The sequence below is a fragment of the Opisthocomus hoazin genome, chromosome 10 (genome assembly GCF_030867145.1).
Source record: "Opisthocomus hoazin isolate bOpiHoa1 chromosome 10, bOpiHoa1.hap1, whole genome shotgun sequence".
In the NCBI taxonomy this organism is placed as follows: Eukaryota; Metazoa; Chordata; class Aves; order Opisthocomiformes; family Opisthocomidae; genus Opisthocomus; species Opisthocomus hoazin.
In genome coordinates, this window is record NC_134423.1 from 31,094,268 (window position 1) to 31,106,506 (window position 12,239).

At 44.4% G+C, this 12,239-nt stretch overlaps 1 protein-coding gene across 4 annotated transcripts in view; it reads left to right on the top strand.

Annotated features, from left to right (window-relative positions):
• MAP2K5 (mitogen-activated protein kinase kinase 5) overlaps positions 1 to 12,239 on the top strand; it is a 140,434-nt gene that overhangs the window by 33,594 nt on the left and 94,601 nt on the right. For all 4 annotated transcript variants that reach the window (XM_075431828.1, XM_075431826.1, XM_075431829.1 and 1 more), the window contains one exon: positions 11,284 to 11,323. In XM_075431828.1, coding sequence (XP_075287943.1) covers positions 11,284 to 11,323 — 40 coding nt within the window. The remainder of the gene's footprint in view (positions 1 to 11,283; positions 11,324 to 12,239) is intronic.

The window sequence follows — 12,239 nt, forward strand, 5'->3', positions numbered from 1 at the left end:
AAAACATCTGTACATCTCTTATATTTACTTAAATTGCTCTGTTGGAAAAAAAATCATTCGCTGGGAGGTCCAAAAGACATTGGTAGTACGTGCTTCTGCGCTGCGTCTTTTAGCTCTGTCACTGGCTGCAGAGCTCGGAGAGGCTGTTTTGATAAGCTTGTTGCTTCCTGCTGCAGTGAAAGCAGGTTAATGTTTTGGTTTGTAATGAGATGTAGACACTCTGCCAGCCGGTCTCCGGAGTGGCTACATTAGATTATTTAAACCTAAAATCCTTAGTTGTATGTATTTTGAACCTGAGTATTATAAAATGGAGGTATTTATCTCTGGCAAATAATTACTTTGTGAAGTCTCTCTCACAGGGCATATTTAAAGTATCACTATTTCCTTCCTTTATTTACCAGCAGAAAGAATATTTTTCTCTTATTTCATGTTTTCTAGTTTTTGCTTTGCAGTTGTGGCTAATGAGAAGCGAGATGTTCAAGGAAATTGGTGTAGGGGATGGGGTAACCTTCTGTGTGCCTGAGATTTTTTTAAAAATGTGTGTTGTGTATGGTTTGTACATCTGTGGATTCAGAAGACTTGCAGCAGCAGCAGGCTATAACGCCCTGTACACCGAAATAAACATAAAGTCCCAATGATGCCGTAATTAATTGGTGAGGTTACCCAGTATCTGCGAGAGGGGGAAGAAGAGGGAGAGTCGGTTCTCATCTTAGCAAAATGCTGTTAAAGCAGACGGCTTCACTTTACATTGAGTAATTGGGAGAGAAGTGGCTGTTGATGATGTACCGCCCGGAAGAACTGTATCGCTAGGGAAAATACGGATAAATGCGGAAGCTTAATTTGTTTGAGCAATTTACTTGAGCAATTTTGCTGTTCGGTTGAGTTGTACGTTCCAGCATATGCCCGTTTCTTTATTCTCTCTCTCGACCAACCTTGGGGTGCCCCATTAGCACATTAAACGGAGCGCATGGCAAGACAGCTGGGAAGTTGATATCTCTTGCAAGACAGCCTGCAAACTGTGCCTTGCGAGCGCATTGCCGATCCGCTGGCCTCAGCAGGGAAAAGCGCCGCCGGTTCTGGAGCGAGGAAGCTGGAGGAGATGCGGCTGCGTTTGGGGTGAAGGGAGGCGGAGGTGATTGAGCTCTGTTTGCTGGAATGGTGATGGAATAGCCGGCGTTTATCGTTGCTTTGAGGAGCGCTCAGCAAGGTTGGCTCCTTTTGGGTTGTCCTATGGCTTCTGACGCAGGGTGTTCGTGCTGTGGTGGTGGAGCTCCCTTAAGAGGGTCTCCATGGTCACAGAATCACAGAATGGTAGGGGTTGGAAGGGACCTCTGTGGGTCATCTAGTCCAACCCTCCTGCCGAAGCAGGGTCCCAGGTCTTCAGAAGCGGTAACTGTCCTGCCCCTCAAATGTCGCAATCTAAGCAGAGCTGTTGCTCTCCCCTGTTCATTCGTTCAGTTTTTTCTGTACGAATACGCAATGCGATAAAAACAATTTGCCCCTCTTTAAAATGCTTCATTCACAGCTGATTTTGGCCCTTTCACAGAGGAGGCTAGCATCATCCTCTGCGCGTGGCAGGGGGTGAACGGAGGCAGAGAGGGCAAGGATTTTCCCAAGGCAGAAGCAGGAACGGCGCCCGTCTCTGCAGGTTCCCAGCCCAGAGCCCTGCCAGTCGACCCGCGCGGCCTCGGCGGTCGTGTCCTTTCCGGGGGAGGTTCTCGCTGCGGTTTACACGCGGTGCTCGTGGCAGCTCTGAAAAAGGGAGGCACAGGCAGGTTCAGTGCTTTGTTCGGCGTTAAACCAGGTCAGTGGCCATGTGAAGTCTGAAAATCCCATCTCCCTGCATTCTTGGGTTGCAATTGTGGAGGCGTTTTTCCTTTATTTCCTTTTCCAGACTACATTCATTTTCTGTTTCTCTTGTTTTGTTTTATTTTTAATCACACTGAAAAGCCTTGGAACAGTAATATGTGGACTAAGTTAGAAACACCCCACCACGTTTCTACGTATTATCATTGCGGTTTAAACAAGACTGACCAGTGATCGCGGTTCACTTGTTTCTTTTGACCCTGGCCTATCACTTGCCTGCCTCATAAAATCTGTTATGCACAAAAGTGCATAAAATGAAGATAAAGTACCTCCTTCAAGTCTGACAAAAACCATTCCTTTGCAGAATGGTAGCTGCAGTGAAAGTAAATAAATGAATGGACAGCAATCACAGCCTAGTTGATGAAACTGTTCAATTAAAGCACAGGCATTTACATGGTGTAATTTCCCTAAATTGCCAATGAGCCCCTTTAGACACAACCAGTGTTCAAATTGATTTCAGCATTGATTTTGGCTGAAGCTGATAAATTTCTGCTTGTTAGTTAAAGTAATTTTGCAGAAGACTTTGTACTGCGGTATTGAAGTGTTCATTTAGCTGATGGTTAAAAGAGGAGTTATTTACAGAGGGTTCTACTGTTGCTCTGAGATGGGACAATTCCCCGGTCATCTTTTTACTTTTAATTTTTAAGCTTCAGTATACAATCAATAGGTTATTGAAACTGATTAAAATGTATCCAGCCAGCTGCCTATGGCTGTTTAATTAGAAACTGGATGATTCTTAAATTAAAGTTGTTTTGTTTGCATTGTATGCCCATGGCTTGGAAGATTAAGCGAATAGTAATGCTGAGAATTTGAGTTTGTTCTTGTTACCAGTGAGTGAAGTGATGTGTGAGCGTAGTGCAGCGTGCTTCGCAGCGCGCCCCGACGTGGGCTCCCTGTAGTGGGGAACTGGAGGAGTTTGCCACAGCTGGGCTATGCCAAGCTTACAGGCACTGACTGTTCCCTAACATAGAATACTTTTTAAAATAATGCTTTTGCTCGCAGAAGTGAATGTGTGATGAGAAGGGGCAGAAGAACGTGTGTTTGTGTAGGAATCCTTTTTTGCCATTGCGCTGCCAGTGTTGTGTTTCAGACTCTCCCCTTAATCTGTTTGAGGTCTCTGCCAAGAACAGTGGGTGTAACAACACCAGCAAGGTTCACATTGATTTTTCCATTTCTTTTCACCCCAGATTCTTTGAAAAAGCTTACTCAAAATGCTAAAAATTAACTGCTTGGGTATCCACTGACTGTCGTAAGGATTAGCCTGCCATACCCAGCTCCGATGTATAACTGCCTTCCCTGTATGTCACCGCAGCTGTTGGTGACGATGGCAAGGAGTGATACAAGAGGAGCAATGCCAGAATTGTTTCTGTCCTGTTCCTCATCACAACGGTATCTCCATGCAACCCAGTAGTGGTTGAGCAGTGCAACTACCCTCATGGTGCTGATGCTCCTGGGGAGGGGCAAGCTTTCTGCCTGAAACTGAACCAGGGTTAGAAGGAAGCTCTTTCAGCTATCGCAATGAATACCTGGAAGACTTACGCTTCTTGTCCCAGCTCTGTTGTCCACTGCTGGTCATTACTGAACAGCTGTTTTTCTTTAATAGTTGTTATGCTGTGAGTGTCCTGAACACATCTTCCATGAGGAAATGGTTTGGTAGCACAGAAAATGCACCTTTAGGTCTGCTTTTGGAGATATGTTAGCATCTGAATTGCCATCACCGTAGGATGTAGTGTACTTTTTGGCTCAACCTGCTTCAGATTTCTTCCTAAAATTGGGATGGATTTACTTTGTACTGGCAGGCTTTAAGCTGTGTCAGATAATGCCTGTCCATGTCAGTCTAAGCTTACAACTGCTCTTTCAGCTCATTTAAAGCCAGCAGCTGAAATGCATTACTGTGTCTGCATCTGACCTGGGTCGGTCCTGCGGCAGGGAGTGACCGCGTGCTGGTGGTGGTGGCACCACGGCCTCCTCAAGCCCCTCTGGCTTCAGTCCCTGCTGTCTGCGGAGGTCTGCGGTGCAGTGGGAGGGGTACGAGGAGCAGGACTTGTAATCCAGTTTTCAAAGGCTGACCCTGAACGCTTGGCTGCAGTGGAGAAGGAGGACTCGTGTAAGTGGCAACAGATGGAAATAGTGGTAGGTTACAGCAGAAGAGAGGTGAGGGATTCATTCTGCTGTGCTGAGGCTCAGATGCCAAAACTGCCTCTTTCCCACAGAGATGGGTTAAGTGAGACATTTTGCTATTCGACAGTTTCTTTATGCAGCTTCTAGTGCCAATTTCGCTCTTTTGAAAAGTTGAAAATTTAGACACAAGTATTTTTTTGTTTGTTTTCTAGTTGAACAACAAATCATTTTGCAATCAGTACTCAAGCATCTGTAATGGGATTTTAGATAGAGGGGAGGTTGGCGTAGATTGCTGTTTGAACTAGCACAGTCCCCATAAAAGCTCCTTTTTACAACTGCTGTGCACTTTGGATTTCCTGCTTTAACAGCCAGAGAGTCGGGCTAATGTGTTTGTCTATCGCAGAAGGCAACAACTGTCAAAGTGTTTATTTCCTAGAAACAATTTGAATCTGCTTCTTTCGATGGCCATCGGAGTACGTGACAGTTGTATCGTTTGACTGCCAGAGTCCGACCAGGAACGCGACAGACAGTGGCAGTACTAGGAAAAAAAGGGGGAAAAAAAGAAAAAATAAACAGTAAACCAAATCTGTGGGTGATTTGCTGCGTATAGTTTGCAGCTGGTGACTGGCGTGTCGTTCTGCAATGCAGAACACTTGGAGAGTTGTGTTCATCTTGCCCGACACTGGCACACTCATTTTGCTCTGGGTGATTTCTCACAGGGCAGGAAAATGTCCGGTTTGGCTTCATTCAGTGCCCTCACATCTGAAGGTGCCGCTGGCCGCAACCAGAGCATTTTGTGATAACTTTTTAGATCAGGTAGGAAACCTAGGGCTTCTCTGTGTAGGTTTGTTTCTGCTAGGAAATAGGAAATGCTCTGCCTCAGTCCTGGAGACCTTTCGTGCGCGTTCTTCTGCGCGTGGAGTGAGGAGCGCAGGTCACAGGGCAGTGCTGCGGGTGGGCCGAGACAGATACGGGGCAACGGGCCAGCATTTGCGGCTCTCGTTGAGTGAAACGATGTCTTCATGCTTTCAACAACTGGGTGTAATAAATACATGGCAAGGTGTGAGGCAGAAGGAAACGTATCTGGGAGAAAGGACCTGAAATATTTACTTCTATTTTTATTTCGTGGCCTCAGGTTGCCACTTGTGAAGGTCATACTGGACATGAGGAGAAACCTCTTGTCAAGCAAGACGGTGCAGTGCTGTAACAGGGCCTGAGAGCAGCAGGGGGATCTCCATCCTTGCGGCTTTGAGCATGGAGCTCACCAAAGCTATGGCTGAGCTCATCCCCTGCTGCGGTCCCACTTCAAGAGGGAGGTTGGGTTAGATGGTTGCAGAGGTCCCTTTCAACCACCTTCTCACCTGCTGAGAGCGTCCTTTGGCAGAATGACACACCGGCTCTTTGTGTGAGGCAGCAGAACCGCAGCGGATCTGAGCTGGTGGCGTGAAGTTGCTCTGGTCCCTCGAGCAGAGGGGAACGTTGCATCCCCGCGTCCCGCGGTCGCATCGCTGGCGTGACGGTACAGTCAGTATATCATTTTGTCATATTTGCTGATGGTAGTTATATTTCTAGGAAGGGAAGGGGCTGACTCATTGGCGTAGCAGACAGGTCATGGCTTTCCCTTGAATCATTTGGTCTTGCCAAGGAATATCTTATTGATTAGAAATTGTTTCCGTGGCTGTTGGGGGAAAAATATATCCTGGTGGGCAGACTGAGCAGCTGGGGAGCAGGATCTTGTGTCTGGTAGGCTGCTGCAGGTTTCTGCAGTGCTTTTTTGCATCAAGATTAGCAACATGATGTAATAATTTTAATGAGTTTTGTCTTCTAGAAAGAGACTGCATTTCTTTGGAGTTTTCGGATAACAGTAAGCTCAGTTTGCAGTGAAAGGTTATTGTAGATGTGAGGAAAAGCTTTTTGAGAGAGCTCAGGGATCTCTGCACGCTCCGTCTGCGCTTCTGATGTGACCGTCCTTAAGGCACTCGTATGTGGGCAAATGCTTTACGATTAAAAATTAGAAAACAAGTTGAAAATTGCTGTTTCTCTTGAGTGCCTGTGTGTTGAAACCTGAAGTTAGTTCTTTGCTTGCCCTGGAAGGAATTACACCACAATCACAGCAAGAAGCGCAGCTCCCCACTGTGCTTTCAGGTAAAATTTCTCACAGGGAGAATATGAAATTGTTAGTCTTAGCAAGTTGAAAGAGGGAGAATTTTTTTGTTTGACATCTAAGCTATCTATCAAGAAGATTGTGCATGTTCTGTTTGATTTGGGTTTTTGTTTTGTTTTACTTCTGAACTAAGTGAGTAGAAACTCGCCATATTCACTGTATGAAATTTTTAGCATTAAATATTGGGATGGGCTGTGATTTATTCCATAAAGAGGTTTGAGCCAAAGCATCTGACATTTCTCCTGTGGCTTCCGTTGCAGTAGACCTCAGGAAGACCAAAGCAGGCAACGTGAAATTCAGTTAACCTTTTTCTTCTTTTTCTTTTTAAAGAAAACCAGCTGCTTCTGATGCTTTCATTTTTAATTTGCTTTCGTGTAGAAACACATCTTATATACGGGGGGGAGGGAGACGCTGAGGAGCTGGCAGTTCCCCCAAAGCCCTATTCTAGTTTTCCATGATATTGATTTTTATTTTCTGGAACACAAGGGATGCACGCACCGTACTCCGTAGTCCATCAGAAGTTTTTCCAGCTTAGCTGGAGGGCTCTGAAGCTGAGCGCACGCTTGCTCACGCCGGCTTGCTTGTTCCCCAGAATAACCCGGCTTTGGGCACGGAGCTGGGCAAGCTGCCTTCGCAGCGCTCGCTGCGGGGCACGCGATTTCCAGAGCAGAGGAGACAAAGTTCTGCGGAAGGACTTGGCTCGCGTGGATCCCTTCAGGACCTGAAATGTCGAGGGATATGGTTAATACTCAAGGTTAATAAAATATTTGACACAACTGTGCCAGTCTTGCTTAGAAGCTGTTCCTTGTAATGGACGTAGAGGGCTCAGAATAATGAACTCTAGTGGGAATGCAAAGGAAGAGATTTAAATTTCTTTTCCCCAGTGGGGATATTTCAAAATTTGTGGTGCTTGAAGTCTGCCTGTCCTTTCCACAAAGCATGGCAGCTCTAAGCCCAGCTCTGCGCATCGCGTGCCGTGCGTGGTCACCAGGAGAACGGCCCAGCGGGAGATGCCAGCCGCCTCCTCCGTCTCGCGTGAGCACGGCGTGCGGGGCGGGGGGAAGGCCCCCAAACTCGCCTCCTCCCCGTCCAGCTTCCAGCCCGCTTGCTCCCTTCTTCCCCTCGGAGCTCGTGTGGTGCTTGCTACCGCGCTGCCTCTTGCTGGGATGCCATTTTTTCTGAGGAGGTCTGAAAGTTGGTGTTTTCTCCATCCTCCCTGAAGATTTCTTCCTCCTTTCGTGAAATCTGTAAAAATATTTTGCTGAGAGAGTTATGAGTCTGAGTCATTAAAACTGAGTTTTAATTCAACAGCAGTCTCTTAACTTGGTCCCTGCTCCTGGTACCGCTAATATTAAGGGACGCGCTTCTCTCTACGTATTGCTCATCACCTTGCTCCTCGTCTGGCGACCGTGAGAATGGTTACTCCATCGAGTGCAGAGTTTGTCCCGTATCTGTACGGGCTATAGCAACAAAAATAGACTTCTGAGCATAAAGAAAGAACAGTTTGCTTCCATGAAGAATTTTCATTTTCTGGGGGAAAATTAGTGTGACTTATTTTCTTGTCTTCCATATGTATTCTGCGGCTAAGGTGCAATTTTCACCCACTAGCCTTTACTGTTCACTTAGAAAATGTCACCGGAGATCAGCTTAGGGTACCTACAACGTTTTGTGCTATCTTGCCTGCTTACAGACACACGGCAAGTATTTGCAGTCAGGCTTTGGTGAATTTGAAAAGAATGGAACATCTTGTAAGACTGGTATCCCACGGTAGATTTCGGAACTCTTTTTTTAATAACTTTAATCATTATCCTCAGCCTAAAACGTGCTGTGGCTACAATAGCTAACAACTGTCTGTTTTAAAATAAAATTAAAAATTAGTTTGGTGCAGGGTGCTGGAATTGCAGTTTCTTTATGTGCAGAAATTGGGCACCAAATGAATTATCTGATTGCCGTCGTGTTTATTTTTCTACTATTTTAAGAAACACTGTGTCAGTGTTTTTCAATATATACCTGAAATTATTTTTAGTAGTGGAGAAACTTATTACTAAAATGGTTATTAATTTTGTAGCATTTCCATTAGTTTGCCCTGAAAATAATAAAATATGAAGTTTGTTATAGATGCAATTCTCCAACTAACCTGAGAGGGATCTAGATCAGGCCCTGCATAAGAATATATTCTGAATTTGTGCCAATATCTGTTAGGAGTGTCCTCTTCAGGGAGTAGAAAGAGCAGTCCATGCCATGGCATTTGTCTTCTAAATCCCTGGTTTAACTAAGAGGCAGAGAGGGCAGGGGAAACGCGCATCGCAACCAGATTCCTGCTGTTGGCAAATTGCAGTGAAACTTAAGTAAGAACTTTTCTATTTTTAATAGTTGACCCTGGCATCAAGTGTTCAAAATGACTTTTCAGACTTCTGATTGCAGACGTTGGCTCTCTCTGTCTCTTCGATTTGTCCTTAACAATAAATGATTTATAGCCACCTATTCTCAATCATCCGCCACAGCTTTTGCAGCGGGTCGAAGGCAAACCAGAGCCGAATGAAAAAGAGCAGAGCAACGAGCTTGTTTTCCCAGAGCTGGTTTCTGCAAGGAGTGAAATTTTGCGACCGTCAGAACAGCGTTCTCCTTGAATATTTTGTATTTCAGTGCATTGAATTTCTGCTCTGTACATGTGTCTCGAAGTAGTTCAGCAGCTATTTAGCAACTGTTGTCTCTCGTCTTTAACCTCCGCTTGCCTTTGCTGCCAGGCACCGCTCGAACGCGTTCCTAGCAGAGGAGTTGTCGCGGCCGTTCGTTGGGCGACGTCCTGTGCCTGCCATCCTGCAAGGTTCTGACGTCTGCGCTCACGGAAACGTACAGCGCTGCTGAGGAACCGTTGGCATTTTGCTGCTTTGCTTCCTCTAACGATCTGGTTCTGTGGTGATGAGTTCGTTTGCTGTTGGGGGTGGCACTGGAGTCTGAGAGAGCTGACCCTTGAGATGAGACTGCGCGTTACTCATGGAGCAGGAATGTTAGTGTAATCTTCTCATAGGCATCCGTAGACTTCCTGGCAGGTGCCGTATGCACAAGAAGTGTTTTTCTTCATGCTGTGCACATTATTCTGTGCGATTCTTTTCTCGTGCATCCTTCTGAAGCTACATAAAGGTGCTAAATCTTCAGGCTTTAGCTGTGCTGACTGTAACCAAAATGATCAATTCCAACTTCCGTTTCTACATAATATCTAACAAAAACCTTTCCCCTACACACTCGTTGGAACGGGTAATTACTGTAGCAACTACAGACTAATTTGAAGTGGTAGCTGTTAATTAAACCACTACAGAGGTGTACGGTTGTCTTCTGGTGTAACCAAAGCTCCTATTCAAAGTTCATTAATCACTTGACAGTCGTTGTGTTGAGGAAGGTCAGGACAATGGAGATGCTGGCTCAGCCTGGAGTAAACAGATTCCTCCCTCGCAGGTAGCATGCCGTTTGCGGAGCCACCGGACACGCGGTACCCACGGGCATGGGGTCTCCTCTGTGATCCAATTCTCAGCGATAATTAAATGTTAAATTGGTACTGTCAGTGCTCTGTAAACCAAACCAGGTATCTGCCCTCTGCTGGAAATTTAACCCAAACTTCCACGGATGAATTAGCGTGCATCATAATTAAATAATCAAGTCTTCCCTTTTAATTCACTTGGAAACAGGAGATCTCTCTTATGGAAAAAAGATCAGCTTTCTTGACAAGCTAATTAAGTTGCCAAACTGCCCGGCACGGTACAGATTAAGCTAACAGACGTTAAGCATGCTATCTCAACCTGTTCCTTTGCGTATCATTTCTGCTGAGCTGGAGTCCGTCATGTTTTGCCACTGCTGATCCGTCCGTAGTTCCGGCGGGGTTCGTTTGCTCCGTCGGGTTCGCTGATTCCGCATTCAGCTACCGGTCTGTCAGAGCTTCGTCGGGCGGTTTTGCTTTTTTTGCTGCTTGTGCTGGTATTAAATAACACTGATTTTTCAGCACGCTGTTTTAAACCTTGTTTGTTCCTAAAAGCTGATGCCACTGGGTTACATAAACGTTTATCCGTGAGTTATTAAATTAAGGTGAAGTTTTTAGAAACTTCCAAGCTATTAACAGAAATTATATAAGCACTCAGGGTTATAAATAAGATTAAACAACAGTCTCGCCCTGCACTGTGTGTGATTTTGCATGCAGAAAAAAAACTATTAAAGCTTTTCTTCTTCACTAATAATTGCTAGAGGTATATAGTGGTAAAATATTATAATTCTTTAAAGTTAGTGCCACATATATGACATTACTGTGCATAGTGTCATAAATCAGTATGAGACAATAAAACTAGTGAAGAAGAAAACCTTTAATGGTTTTGTTTTTATGCAAAATTACATTGGATTTTTAGTAGACATTTTTTTTGCCCACCTTTTTGCTTGCTTATGAGTTCATGGTTAGGAATACACACGTTGTTGTTAAATAGCCAATTATAAATATTTGTCTTCAGAAATTAAGACAAACTGCTCTTGAAATACTATGTAAAATTGTTTTGGGTCCCTGTGAGCATTAACAATAATGCTTTCTAACCTTGCACGTGCACAGACACGCGAATCTTAAATCCAAATGCAGAAAGTTCAGTTCGCTGATGTTTTCTGTGGGTCCGCAGGTTGTGAGAAAGAATCGGTCGTTACTGGGTTTACTTCACTTTTAATTGATACAGCGGTGCATCTCACTGTCCTACCACTGAAAATACCCTTAGGATTGGCAAACTTGCATGAGAAACCTTGTTTTACGTGAAGATTCTGAATAGTGGCTGTATCATCAATTTATTCCGTTGAAAGAAAACGTGACAGCGGATAAATTCCTACTTGTGAATTTGCTGTTACGCTGTGCCGAAGTCTTCAGCGTGTGGATTTTATATAAACCATGCAGATGTAAAAACCTGCTTAATGGTCTCATTGTAACTATGTTCTTTTGATCAATTGTTTTCATCAGTCTTTCTCTAGAAACGCTATATAAAATTGGTTTAACATAAAATGTATTAGCTCAGAGTCATTTTTCTGTGAAATTAGTGTATACATGTTGCACGTATGTATAGAGGTAATTTTATGTGATCTCAAGTTATTTAATTTTTTCCCTCATGCAGGGCTTATCACGTCCCCAGTGGAAAAATACTAGCAGTAAAGGTAAGATATTACAGTAATTTTCTTTCTCTCTCTCTTCCTCTCCGTTCTTTCTTGACCTTGGTTTCCTTCCCCTCCCTCTGGCTGTTGGTTCTCAATTTGTTTTATTGCATTAGAGGCCGCGTGGTTTATGCAGGAAAACTCCAGCGCAAAGATTTAGCGAGTCCGGAGGGGTGCAGGGTTCCCCGAATCCAGGTTTTGCCCGCCGGGAATTGCTTGACCGCATGCATGGGTGCCGCCGCACCTTCCCGTGGGGCTGCGGGGACGTGCCCGAGCGCGGCGAGACGCTGCCCCGCGTCCCAGCCCACCGCCGGCATCGCGGGACGCCGGCCGCTGCCTCTCGCTGCTCCCGCCACGTGGTCCCCAACCTCCTTTTTAAATAAAGCGGATTTCTCTCTTTTCCTTGTGATAATATTCTGTTTTCCCAGGAGATTTTGCAGGTTTAACAGGTTTATTTATTTTAATGTCCTGTCTCCCACTGATTGTTTTTTGGGTTTTTTTAATCAAACCGATTTGGCTGTTTGCTTTTTCTTTGCAGTGAAGCTGTGTGCTGTAGTGTTACGCGGTCAGATAAATACTATTCTTGTCTGAAAGTTCAGTTAAAACTGTGGTAAACCAATAGCGCAGCTCTGGCAACAGCGTACCAACTGTTGTATGCAATTTGTTAAATTAAATTAAATTTTTAAATTAAATTATTAATAGAGTTAATCTATACAAAAGTGTTGAAACGTGTCTTTTTTAATATATCGAACTTTTAATTTGGCTATTTTGTTAAAACTCAAAGCAGTAGAGACTTGGAAAACAAATTAATTGTTGCATTCGCGCAATTCCAATTAATAGTTTAGGATTTAAAAAATCATATTTTAAGAACACAATTTATGGAATAATTACTTAGCAAACTGTAAAATGGGCTTTTTGT